General features: G+C 36.7%; 1 protein-coding gene across 1 annotated transcript in view; it reads left to right on the top strand.

Moving 5' to 3' along the window:
* The window catches only part of NOL10 (nucleolar protein 10), a 53,736-nt gene that overhangs the window by 22,761 nt on the left and 16,642 nt on the right, over nt 1–14,333 (top strand). The window contains exon 14 of the mRNA XM_058835933.1: nt 13,638–13,764. Within this exon, the coding sequence (XP_058691916.1) occupies nt 13,638–13,764 (127 nt within the window). The remainder of the gene's footprint in view (nt 1–13,637; nt 13,765–14,333) is intronic.

Below are 14,333 nucleotides of genomic sequence, written 5' to 3' on the forward strand. Positions count from 1 at the left end.
ACACTCTGGTCTGACTTTTTTACCCTGTGCCTTTTTACAGGCAAGACAGAAGGGACTAGCACAGCCAGTGTTGTATAATTGAAGGGTGCATTTCCTAAAAATCAAGTATGTAGCTCACTAAATCTGTTTTTGTTGGCTGTTTTGTTTATTTTTTAATCTATCTTTTAAATAAAGAAAATATAAAATGGAGGACTTGTGTTAGCCTTTAACTGCTCCAGGGCATTTTTTATTAAGGAAAACTTAATGTTATTAACACGTTCATGTTACAGTTTTATTCCTTGATCTTCCAGGCTAGTTATTTGAGCATGGAGTTGCACACCTGTCCTTTGGTTTCTCTGTCAGTAGATGATTAATACATGGGTTTTTTCCATCCTTGGAAGGCTTATTAATTTCCTTGCATAGGCAAAGTTAAGTTTAGTTAATGGGTTTTTGGAGCGAAACCTTAAAGAACTGTATTACTTGATCTCTTTTCATGGTGTCATTTTCTATCTTCTTCTAAGAGCTAGGATACTCAGTTTTTATAATGAGTAACTTCATTTTCTCTTTGTTTACGTTAAGGTAGACTTGAATACTACTAAAAATGTGTCCTTTGTCTTTAAGATGTTGACAGGAACTGAGTTACAAGTCTTGTTGAATTCCACAACAGAATAAATGCCTGGGAGAAATGCTACTAACTGTAAAGGACAGTTACATTAATAAAATCCATTCAAATGCCCATGCCCGTCATTGGCCTGTAGTGCTAATAATTATTGTCTTGTTTTAAATGCACACTGGAACAGCTATAAGGAATTGCCATGACTATGATCAAGGAGGATACTTAAAATCCCAAATATATAGTGCTGTGCTCTATGTAAGCAGAAAAAAATTTGCAGCAGTAGGAGTCTTGAGGAGCAGTGCATGCATAGATGGGTGCAGACAGACCCAGCATCCACTGTCCGTGATTGGAGTTGGCCAGACAGTGCAGGACTGCCCAGCCCAGCATACCCAGCCTCTCAGCAGGTTTTATTAGTGTGGGCACAGTGCTGTGCTAACACAGCTCATGACTGGTGAACTGGAGCTGGCTCGTGTCCGGCCAGCTTGGAATGTGCTCTGACTGAGCTCATGTCTGACTGAATTATCTGTGTACGTGTGCCCGTTCTCTCCATTATTAATGCCAAAGCTAAATTTCCATTTCAAACCCAAAAAATTACTGTCTCTTGAACTTCAGGATTATAAAAGATTTGACAGTGAGTATTATAATGTTGCCTTTAAAAAAAATGGCACACATCAGCTTTTCTTGCAGAAGTTTCATCAGGATAGATATGACAGTTGAGACTAGGAATGTCTGAGAACACTGTGTCTCATATAAAAAAGTTTAAAAAATCACTGCAGGCTTTTCTTTTGTGTGCAAAACTGTAAGTAGAGGAAATACAAGGTGATTTTTTGGTTTTTCTAGGAAGGACAGGCACGTTTGCTTTTATATGGCAAGATTCCTCATATAAGTACACAGTGCAGAGTGAGCAAAAAGCAAATTGAATCTGACCCTGGAAATGAAGTGTTTGTGTTACATGGGTAACATCTTGAGTGGCTTAGCTTAGAGACTTTGTTTTATTTTGTTGGGCTTTAATGAGGGCAAGTGCCTCTGAATTCCTGACTGGAATTGGGCCGTTTGCCATTAGTTTAATAGCTAACTTGCAGTTTATGCAAACATTTGGAGCCTGCTTCTTGCCAGCTGGCTTCCTGGTACATCACTTTGATGTGTGCCTCTGGAAGGTTGAAATGAAAGTTGTGTGTGCCTTGGGATAGCTTTTAGACTACTGACTCAGAGACATAAGTTGATTCAATAGTGCAACCAGGTCCTGGCCAAAGAAGTGAAGAGAGGCAGAAGTTCCATTGACACATGGTGGTCCACTGGCCTGGGATCTAAGATAAGTCAGATTCTTTTTAAGTTTAATTGAGGCTGTCATGTTCCATGACATACAATGTTTTCTTTGCAGGTTATACAGAAAACCCCGTACATGTCAGCTCCTGGGTGCTCTGGCTGGAGAGCAAAGGGCATAGGTGTTACTCTGAGTGTTTACTTCTGGTTACAAACATGTCTGATCTTAGCACAGATGTTGCAAAGCAGTCCTGTCTCATTTATTGGACTTTGGGCTACATGAACATACTGAAACTGAAACTGCTGTATTCATTAGGCTGTTAACAGAAGAGAGCAATTAAGCGTGTAATTAATTGAGTGTAATATTCTGTGTTCTGGATTTTTTTTATTTTCCTGCAGTCTTGGCAGAACACTCCCTGTTGAGGCTAGAAGCAATGTACTTTTGGTGTAGTGAAGATATTAAGCTCTTTAAGAAAAAATAAATCCTGGAGCATCTCTGGCTTCTTTTCAGGTGGTTTTGGAAAATAATTTGATATCCTAACACTCTCCTGTTGGAGTTATAAACTGGAGATGTTTCAAGAGCAAGTATTTATCGCCTACTCAATGATTCGGTTTCTCCAAGAGTATAAAGGTTCTGGTTTATAATACAGTACCTACCTTGGACATGTGGCTGTCCTTACTGCTAGAAATATCATTAATTTTGTCTTTTAAAATAGTTTTAGAAAACTTGAGAAAAACTAGTTTTTCCTTAGTGGTTAACACTGAAGTAATATAATCACTGATTAAGGCAACAAATCCTATAAGCTTACATGTTTTCATTTAATGCTCTGGATGTTTGGTGAAACAAATCTGTAGAGGGATCTTGTACTGAGGGAAATACAAGCAAAAGCAGTTTTTTAATACCTCACTTCATCCCTTTTATTTCTTTCTGGATATTTGTTTGGAGTAGTTCTGTAATGTAAATTAGGGATGATCATGCTTTGATTGTAGGTATCCAGATGAGCTGCTTCTGAATGACTGAATTGACCAAAGTTGTATTCATTTCACTCACAGACAGAAAAAGTGTTTATCTGAAATAGGCAGGTATTTTCTATCAGTCTGTTAGAGGGTGCTCTCACTAGCTCTGTACAAGATGTTATGACCATCAGATACCTATCTTTACGGTCTGTCATTTTTCACTTTAAAAGGTGTGGGAGGTTTCCCCTGTGTTAGACTCTCCACACTTAGCTCTATGATCACAGTCTTTCAGAACAGTTTTATCACTCTGGGACTTACATTCTTATCCTTTTGGGATCTGCTGGTTTTTCTCTTTTGGGTGTTTATATGATATGAATATAAACCTACCTGTCCACACTTTGTACTTCATGCCTTTGAGACCAGTGTTCTGTATAGTCAGCTGTCATTCAAATAGTTTGTGGGTGCTGTTAAGACTTACAGTGAGACCTTCTGTACAGATTTTTGGCTTGTGCAGTAAAAGCTATGAATCAAATGATGCAATTCTTACTATGTTTGTGTTGGGCATTTTGACACTTATAGAACAGATTAGCAGTAGAGTGCAAGATTTTGATTTCTTTTAGAATGTTTGCATGTCTTCTGATTGGCAGTATTAGGTCATTCTGCATAGGTGCTGCCTCAAATGATGTCTTGAAGATCATATGATGAGGCTGTGTTTTTTAGAAGACACACAAAAAAACACTTCTAAAATTTACAATTTTAGAAGACAGTGGTTCATCTTGTTCAGTATAGCCCTTCCCGATGTTTTTGGTAAAGAGGAAAGCAACCATGAAACTGGCTTGTGCTAAGAGATTTTTTTCTGTCCTGAAACAGTAGATAATGTAGAAAAACATATCATAGTCTGGGAAAAAATAATGTAAAATAAAATGGTAGTTGTGACATAGAATGGAAAATTTTGGTCTTAATCTTAGTTTGTTCATTTTGAAAACTGTGAAATGACCAGAAAGAAGGGTTGTTTTGAAGAAATGTATTACAGTTGAGCTTTGGGGCTGCCAAGTGTCAAAAGAAGAAAGTTTCCATTAATAAAAAGATACTTGAGTGCATCTCTGGCCTTTAAGCTAATTCTGAGTTTTGATATATCGATCTTGCAAAATTGTGTTTTCCATCCAAAACAGTCTAATCCTTTGCACAAAAAAAGAAATCTGGTGAATGATACATTACCTATCTCACAGTATTTACAAGCATAGGAAAAAAGTTGTTTATCTTCACAAGCAGACATGTGAGCTTCCTACTTTTAACCTAAACACTTTCAAACTGAAAAATAACATACTGGGCTTATTCCCAAGAAAGGATATCCTCCATTTCCCATGTGCTTGCTGAGAGACCAAGGTACCACTTATCACATATATATAGAAGGAAAACACCAATGTGCGATAATCAGGAAGCAATTTCTCATCTTCCTGTAAAACTTGTTTTAGATGTTTTCTGGTGCTGATGATGTACTAGTTTGACATCATGTCTCAATTATGAAGGTGTATGAACCCTGCTTAGTGCTGTTGTGGCTGTTAGTGTTCTAGGCAGCACCTCTTCAGTATTTTTTGAAGAGACAGCAGCACACTGACTGAAGTCACATGTATAGTTTACATCAAACCCTTCACAGAGCACAGGAGAAAACTCTTAAAAGCAGAAGTTGTATGGAATTATACCAGGTGATTACTCTGACCATTGATAGAAAAATCATGTGCATTTTAATGTTGTGACTGTTTCTCAAGCAATTGGTGGTAATGGACTTTCTATTCTTGAGTTCTTATTTTAAGAAACATGTTTTGAGAGGGGAGTGTGCTCCCCTTTCTTTAAACCTTGAGTATCTGAAAGATATTTATTTTTTCTTAACTTGCACTTGTTCTTTCCTTTGTGCCATCTATTATTCACTTGATTTCTGAAAATCTAGAGATGTAGTTGCCTAGCTTCAGTCAGTGAAGAGGGAAGCAGTCACAGATAATGAAAATGTGTAATTGCTGAAAGGAAGTTTTGTACTGTGCTACATTTCTATCAGCATGTAATAAGAAGTAGAGTATTTTAGCTTTTGGATCAGAAAAGACAAAGCATGTGAGAATTTTCTTCATGTAATAATTTCAACTAAGTCTTTATTTCATTACATTTGAAAGTACAGGGTAACTGTATTTCATCTTCTGTATAACACCTGTGTTGTACGCAGAATTGAAACGTGTTGTGAGTCATGACTATTTTATGCAGAAATAGAAAAAGTTATGAAGAGCTAAGATTTTTATCACTGAAAACCTTACAAGTAAATAAAACTATCATGTATGTGAAAGCTTTTCATTATTTATTTGAAAGCTGCTTTCTACTTAAAATTATTTCCTGAGTTATACAAAATTTCTTTAGCATTATGCTCTGCAACAATGTATGTTTATGCTGCGCTTATCTTCATTATCTGTCTGGAGGAGCTGCATATTCTCAACAGGTAGTTGCTTTTCCTTCCCTTTGTGTTGTCTGGCAGTACTTGCATAAACTCACAGAGAAGTCTTCCTCCCAGTTTTGCAAAAAGTAATTAAGCTGCAATGGTAGAGAGTTATTAGAAACTCACACATTCCTAGATTTCCAGTAGTTTGCCAGTCATGTAAGGTAGACAAAGAGCTGGATTTGCCATTACTTTTGCATCTGTAGCATTTCTCAAATTTCCCTAAAATACAGTTCATCTTCCACTATGTTTTGTTTTCATGACTGTAAAGATATTTATGCTGTAACATCCCTTGGCATCTGGTGTGTACTGTAAGAACTTTTTTGTTGCTATCCATTTAAAAGCATGAGAGACGAGATCCTACACAGTGTGACAGTTGAGGAATATTCCTGACCCATCAAGAGACCTTGAGAAGGGGACATGCTGCCACTTGTCATTTCTAGCTTATTTTTGGTGGTTCTTACTTGTTAATTTACATTGCCATCAGAAGCTATTGCATATGTACTAAAAATGCATGCGTTACTGTCATCTATGTTAGTAGTGGAAGTTCTGTCCATTGATGGCCTGTGCCCTTAGTATTGCAAGAAGTGCCATTATGTTTTGAGAAACAGATTTCTGAACATGTTGGAACAGTTAGAAGCTGTGTAGTTCTTTTCTTGTTGAAAAGGAAGGCCAAGACAGTTACGAAGTTTCCCACTTAGCATTGCCTTGTCTGCCTCTCCTGCAGTCACAGTTGTAAATGCAAGGGAAGAACCTCAGGAGGAGTTTATTCTTCCTGATGTATCATGATGGGGTGGAGTTTTTTGTTAGACTGTAAACTGTGAAGGTGGTGAAGGGAGATTGTGCTGGTTCAGTGACACAGAGTCACTGAACAGTAAATTGACTTAATGAAGTTTCTAATGAGCACCATAGCCTATACAAAGGAATTGGTAAGAGCACTTAGTCAAATGTGGTAGGGAATGGAAGATGTGGATGGCCAAAGTAAAATGTGGTTCCTGATTTACTGTCAGCAAGGCATTAGATTAGCTGCTCATACCTGATCTGCAACTTTTATTTTTCATGGATAAAGAAAGACAATCAGCACGTGTGCATAGGTAAATAAAACCTGTGAAGTGAGTCCCAGCTGAACTTATTGCGCAGTATTAAGGCAGGTTACCTAGTTGCCTTTCTTTTTACTGCAGGTATGCTGTAACACAGAAGCTGCTGTGTTAGAATAAGAACAGACTTCTGGTAACTTTTGAATTATTTGCAGCTGATATTTTTGGGAAGGTACTTGAAACAGGTCGTAGTTGTAACACACACTTCGAGAAGCCACTCTCCTCTTAATTTTTGAGCTTCATTTGATTAGTTGACTTCATGTGAAAGTAGTATGCTCTTGTACTTCATTTCAATGTATCTTTCTGACTTCACATTGTCTCAATATTTAAAACCTGTAGGGAGTCTGATAAATAACAGATCCATAGCAGTACTGATGAAGTGTTTTGTTTTATGTATGACAGAACATGATAGGGACATTGGTGGAAGCATCAGACTCTGCACTTAATGCTCTGTCTGGTAAGTCACAGATGACTTGAGAAGTATCCCGTTTTAGTTCTGTCTTGTGAGGAGAAAAAGCTATTCTGCTAATCTTATTTACAATTTTAAGGAGTAACTTCATTTGTTTGAGGGTGGTTTTTTCCAACATTATGAGCAACTGGATCATTGTCTCCTCCAAAAGATGGTGACTTCACCAAGAACACTCACAGGAGAGTAGACCTGTGACTGGTTAACTGACTGTAGTATTGTCAGACCAGAGAATATCAGATTAAAAAAAAAAAACCCAAACCACCACTATAAAGCCAAACTTCTTAGAATTAGAAAAAGAAGTACTTACTATCTGATAACTACCAGGGCGGAAAGATTTAGTATCTCATTCCTAGAAGATGCATGCAAGTTCCTGCAGCAGATTTTGTTTAACATTGGGAAGATCTTAAAAGCAATGTTTCTTTTAACGTGCTCTCTAAGGAGTAAAACCTCCAAGTAGTTGATTTGGCAGCTTCCATAGCATAGTGGAAGGTAGGAAAACCAACTATTCAACTTCTCTGATTAATGAATGTGCCAAAAATGTCTGGATATGCTGGAGTTAGGATGAGAGAAAGAGCCAATTCATTGTTTAGTTCAGTGAAATTTATGACTGTGTGGGCTTAAAACCAACTGCAGTGCTGTTGTCAGTAGTGTGCCAAAAAGGGAGAATGTGCTATTCAGTCTCTCTTGGTCATGTCTGTACTCTACTGAGCTACTTACTTAAAAGCACCAAATCTACACCATGTGATGCAGGGTGAATGACAGCATGAAATTATGAGGAATATATGGGAGATTTGTTTGGAGTTTATTCCCCAAACCAATTTAATTTAGAGAATCAAAGAATTTTATTCAGTCCATTAAATAGAATTATGAGATTAACAGGGCATAATTGGAGTTGATTGTAGAGCATTCATAGGAAGAATGAAGATTACAAAAAAATTACAGAATTCAAAATGATGAATTGTTTGCAGCACATTGTTTGCTACAGGAAATGCTGTACATGGCAATATAGTAGACAGAAACGTAAGAATATAATGTGATCCCAAGGCTCCTTCCTAACATGAGCTGATCTCTTGGGCTGGCTACAGTTGAAGACCAAAAGCATAGTAACAAGAACAGAGAGCTGCAGCTTTTCACATCTACAAGCTAGAAATAACCCATCTGGGTTTTCAGAGTTACCAATTGCAATTGTTTTAATGTTAAATGTTAACAAAGTAAAATGAGGTGTTCTTTCTTCTCTTGACTTCTCAATGCATCTAGATGGAAACTTTTCAAAGTTATTACGTATTGAGATCTGTCTAATTCTTAAAATTAGAGAACAAAACATTGAAAACAATATTCTTAAAATTAATAGTAATTAATATTTCATGTAATTGCATTAATTAAACTTGGCTTTACAATTATAGAGCTAATTATGTTTAAAATGCAATTGCACATTTCAATCACTGCCCACACCCTGGGGATCATAATTTTTTTTTTTACCTTCCTCATTAGACCTTCTGTAATCTTTCTCCTGTTAAATGGTGTGATTGAAACTGAGAATATGCATGCATAGATGTGCATTTGCTTTCTCCAGCAATTATATTCTGTTAAAGGGTTTAAATGCTTCATATTGTGACATTTCATTAAAAAACAAACAAAATTAAGATTTTATTGTTATTATTTGTCCTCTCCAAAGAATTATTTTTTGTCTCCTATAAGTGAATGTGTATGTGAAGTCATTGAGTCAGACATAAAATATATTTTGTTTCAAGAAATGATAGTCTAGAAAATAATCTCTCTTTGTTGAAGTACTTTAAGTTTTATTTTTGGTTTTGTTTTTTAATGGGAATGGAGGAGTCACCTTGGATTGTGAAGTCAAGTCCCATTTTATCACAAGCACTCAGATTGTATCATGTTTTCCTTGAATATTTCAGATTTCGTCTGAAAATTAATTGTTAGCTGTTCCCCATTATCTCCACGTAAAAGGCTGTTAAGAGTCACTCTGATGCTTAGCTCCGCTCTAGTTTACAGTGTCTCTGTGATGTATTTGTACTTGTGCAAGCATTACTGTTTCAGAAATCCTCCTTGCTGCCTTTCACAGTCCTTGCTACAGTTTACATTCACATATACCGGAGTTGTACAAAATGTCTCCACCAGCTCATGAATAATTTTACACAGCACACTGTACCTAAAGATTTGTTGAAGACCTTAAATATATGCTATTTTTGTTGTAATCACCAATATTCAAATAATACAGCAGTGAATTATTTTAGTTAGTACACTTTTGCTACTCAGTGATGGTCTTAGACAAAATGAGTAGGAGGTACTACAACACATAGATTTTTGACAGAAGGTTTTATTTCTAAAATACAAAAGAACAGTGATAGGTTGTATTTTCTTGCTTTTTTGTTACTTACTGTATCACTGTGGTGTGGCTTGATGCAGTCTTGCAGAGTTAATTTTTGTGAAACTGAAATTTTTGTGAATCTGCCTGCTGCTGTCTCTTGCTGCCGCAGCAAATAATGCTTCTGCTTTCTAAAGCCTCTGGAACTGTTGAATGATGCCCACATACATTTAGTCTTCTAGAGGGAATTTGGACGGTGTAACCTTTCCAAATTCTGCTAACTAATTTTCAAATCCGATTAATGCTGTCTGTGAACATTTTGCATATTTTTGATTGCTGAAATAAACCAGTGAAGATTAGAGGGTTGAGTCTTACTATATTTTGACATCTTGTTTATTGCTGAGGAGTTTATCACTGCTGTGTTTGAAATTTTCCAGGAACTTACTGTTTAACATCCAGAAAAACAGATTTAGAACCTGTTTTTGCTGCCTGAGAAGAAAAGAGCGACTGTTCAGTCACTCCTGTAGAATTGGTCTCAGAAACTTTCAAACAGATACTTAACAACACTCGTCTGGATGTGCATTCATAGTAGCTTAATTTAAATCTCTTGACATCTAACTGTGGAAGTTGCTATGCATCCTGGGCTTCTTTTAAGCTGTTAAATATGTTTAACACTAGTAAGGATTAAGGCAGGTTATTTTGGCTCTAAGGGCTCTGCAGAGCTGGCTGTCAAACTGTTGAGTGGTGTTTAAAAGTGTATAAGTGCTGTGAAGGGTTCCAGATTAAAGATAAGGAACATCTTTAGTGTGCTGGAAATAATACCTATGCTGTCCTAAGATTTATTAATTTTAGGAGAATTGCAGACCAATGACAGGATGATACTTTCTACAGAAGTAGTCAGGAATTAGGCATGGCCATAAGAACGTTGGTGGACCATGTAAGACTTGTGGTGCCACAAGACTGTGAAGTCAAACATCTTGTAGAATAAAACACAAAGAACTATGACTTTTGAAGTTATTTTACATTATTTAAAAAATACTTTTCTGTGAACATTTTATTCTTCTTTCTTTTACAGTTTGGACTCGGACTTGTCTCTGCCCAGTTGCATGCTAGATCACTCATCATATTTTCTGTTTCTATGTGTAAAGTTAAGAAATATTCTAATGTGTATCAGAAAAATTTGATATTGGGTAGCACAGTACTAATAATTATTTAGTCCACATTTTTGCTTCCTGTGGCTTGGAATAAGATGAAGGGCAGTGGTGAGGTGTCTGCATTACCATCATGGTGCTAAGCTTATCTGTGGTGAGGAAAGGACTGGTGTGGCCCATCTGTCACTCTGCCTTGCAGTGTGGTGGTGAGACACTGAGGGACAGCTGCACTTGGTCACCTCATGGGTGCTGCTTCCTGCTGCTGAAGGAGGAAGGTGCTGGGAGGGGAACAGAGCATGGAGCACTCCTTCTCTCTCTGCCAGCTGGGCCCTGCCGGTACAGGGTCCTCTCTTTATGGGCAACAACATTTTTGAAGCAATCTTACTGACTTTCAGCAGCAATTGGCAGAAACTGTCTCAAGAAGCAGTTATCTCCTACAGAAAACAGAATAATAATAATAATGAAAACAGGAAAAAATACTGATTCAATCACTGTTGGTGCTCATGTCTGATTTTTCTGTGCTAAAAAGAATTTGGATAAAAGCTGAGAATAGATGTGCACTCATTTAATAATGATTTTCCCACTTGGCTGAGAGCAACTTTTCTAAAACTTGCACAGAAACCTATTTGGTGTATCATGAATATTGTAAAAATTATATCTGTCACTTAAATTGCATGTAAATACCTCATAACATTTTCTTATTCATGCTTTGAATTTCAGTGCGTTTTTCTTTGTGAAGTGTGGTAGATTTGTACCTTTCCACTCAAAATTGGCAAGTATATTAATTGACCTACACAAACTCCACAGCTTTGTTTTGTTGTGGTGGCTTTAACAGGCCAGGCTGAGGTGGTGCCAGTGCTGGATGGCAGCAGCTCCAAGGGGTCCCAGGGGCTCCCACACGTGTTGCAATGTGGCCACTGTATGGAAAGTCATGAACTGGGGAAGACAGGCCAGTTTCACTTCTTCCACCTTGTCCCTGGAGACCCAGTGCAGACCAACCCTGTCAATTGTTGCTTTTGTACGTGGGCATAGGAATGGTGGAACCTTGGAGCCTGGCATTCTGGAGTGCTTTTAGCATCATCCTGGGATTACTGTTGCTTGACAGTGGAGCATTAAATTCTGCAGTTAAAAATGAAGTAGCAGTTAAATTCTGTGAAGCATTGCTGTTGCAAAAGAAGGACAATTCTTGTTTATATTCTTGTCATTGTGGATGATATTGTTTGCCTTTTCTATTTTTGAATTTCTTCCTAAGCTTTAAAAAATGTTTCATTTTAATGCATGAAGCAGAGCTCCTAAGGTGTCCTAGACTAAGTAGGCAAGTGGTATCAAGTGGGGTGGGAGAAAGGGAAATAAGATAATAAAATATACACAGAAATCTCTGTAGGGTTTTCCTTTCTGTCAGTTAACATGTGAAATGGTTGGACTTTCTATTTTTTCCTGGTATTCTGCCACCACTTTTTTCCATTAATTATGTCATTTCCCCCACTTTGTTTTCTAGGATCTGATCATCCAACTCACTCCACAGGTTATTGTGAATAATCAGGTTTTTTGCTTTATGTGTTTCACGGCACAGATTACACCCCATGAAAGGTTTTACTCTCAGTATCAGGTTTTGAGTATAGGAGAGGATGTTGTCCTTAAATTTTATTACAAGAGAAGTTTTGTTTAGTTAGTAAGCACCTTGGGAGTTTTTTTTAATAATAAGGACAAACTGCTTCATCTAAAACAAAATTATAGGTAAACTTAAGGTTCTTCCACACCAGTCATGCTTTGATGGTCTGGTAATGAGGCACAGATAACTGTTCTTAAGTGGCATGAAGACATTTAATAGATCTAGACTGCTTTCTTTTTAATATAAAAGCTTGGCATTTAAATAAGTGGGCTAGGGGGAAATAAAAAATTAAAATCTGGATGGAGGCAAAAGCTTCTGGAATGTTGGCAAGAAGTCAATCTGAATGTTATATATGCCATATATTCCTGGAGCAGACATGGGGATTTTGGTTAATTAAGTAGATAAAATGTTTCTTGTTAGTGACATCCTGGGTATTTCTTTGGAAGCTTTTGGTAATTGGAATGAAAAATGCAGCATGGTAAAAAAAAGTGCACTTTTTTATTTGGCATGTAAGGGTTCTCAGATAGGGCTGAAATCTTAGGAAGATAAATCATATTTAATACAGAAACAATAGTGGGCTAGAATAAAATATTCTATGGAGTGTTACAGGCAAGAATATGTTAGATAGAATGTTATGGTCTAGAACACAATTTTTGAGTTTTTTAATATGTAGCTGTCTTCAAAAAAAGACTTTTGAATTAGAAGAAAGGCACTGTTTAAATGAACAGCATTATCTCATATTGTTATGAAACAATCACATTAAAACATTAAATAAATAAAATCACTTCTAGTTGTTTCCATAATTGAATAGGCTCTTAAAATGTTGTTGTATCACAAGCATTCCTATGGTTGACTGCAGAGTTTTTAACATTAATTTTTAGCAAACAAATCAGAAACTTCATTAAAACTCCCACTATAGGATTTAACTGGTCACTTAACATTCTAAAATGTTAGCTCATTTACACTAGAGAGAGAAATGCAGTGTTAGATTTTTCCATGCAGCTAACATACCTACTAAAATAAGACTGCTGGAACAGCTGAGTGTGGCTGCATGAGTCAAGATGGAAAGGAATCTGAATCAGAACAGCGGGAGGGAAAAGTAAAGGGAGCTGATTTTTAACTTGAGAAATTGGAGGAAAATACACTGGTCATGCTACCTAATATTGTGCAAATCCTTTGCCTCATCATGGAAATATGCAAGTATTTTTAGTATTTCTTATTATCTGTTCATACAGTCTGAGTTTATCCCTGAATAAAATGTATGAAATATATCTGTGGTGTTATAATTAAAATAAATAGGGCAGAGTAGTGTTCAACATGATTGCATAGTGAATCTAGCAAGTGCAAGATCCAGCAGCACTTTACAAGTTCCTTGCTATCTGGTGCCATTAGTTCGTAATTTCTTCTATAATGTTTGGCTCTAAGCCTTTAATAAATTCATCAGACTGTGACCACTTGAAACAGTTACACTTGAAACCTCCGGACTGGCTGGTCTCAAATGACCTAAATTAAAACAACACTTACATAATCTATAGTACTCCTGGTTGGTAATGCAAGCAATAAGTTTAATTGTATTTTCCAAGTGCTGTGGGATTAATTTTTTGTTCCATTATAGCACAGTAGCCCAGAGCTTAACTGCAGGCTTTTTCTGTAAGAAAATGCAATGTTATAACTTTGCATAATGTCCACAGGTTTTAGGACCTGCCCCAAAATGGTGTTCCTTCTTGGACAACTTGACTGAAGAACTGGAGGAGAATCCAGAAAGCACTGTTTATGATGATTACAAATTTGTTACCAGAAAAGACCTTGAAAATTTAGGTAAAACAGTTGTATACACTCTTTTGCTGTCTTCTTTGTTCAGTTTTTGAACATTTACGCATCTGATTTTGATAATTTCAGTGTGATGTATGAGGACTGTTAGAAGTTCACTGGCAGTAATTTCCTCTTGTTTTCTTGGTTATTAATATTCCAGTAATATGGCTTTAAGTTCCTTGATTCCCAACCAATTCAACGCAAGACACTTGTGTTTCTCAGATTTTTGTCCCAAGAAGGTTATTGATATTTGCTGATGTATGTCTGGGAATCTGTTGTGTGTGCTTTCATATGTCACATGGAAGGCATAGGCAGAGAAGTTGGTTTAGTTTTCAAAATATTTTTGAGGTGCTCAAGTAGAAATTGTAACCAAAGGCTACCCTATTTGAATGTAATAATTTTCAGAAAATACAAATCATTCTAGGGCTAATAGTTTCAAGAAATTGGAATACTGAAAATTATATAGCAGAGAGGGTAAGCAACCTTCTCCTGTGGAATTCAGTCCTTTGTCTGTCCATTACATGGTTTGATTGCAATGTTTTGCTCCAGTTTACTTAATTTACCTCTGACTGTGA

Source organism: Poecile atricapillus, chromosome 3 (genome assembly GCF_030490865.1).
Source record: "Poecile atricapillus isolate bPoeAtr1 chromosome 3, bPoeAtr1.hap1, whole genome shotgun sequence".
NCBI classification, from domain to species: Eukaryota; Metazoa; Chordata; class Aves; order Passeriformes; family Paridae; genus Poecile; species Poecile atricapillus.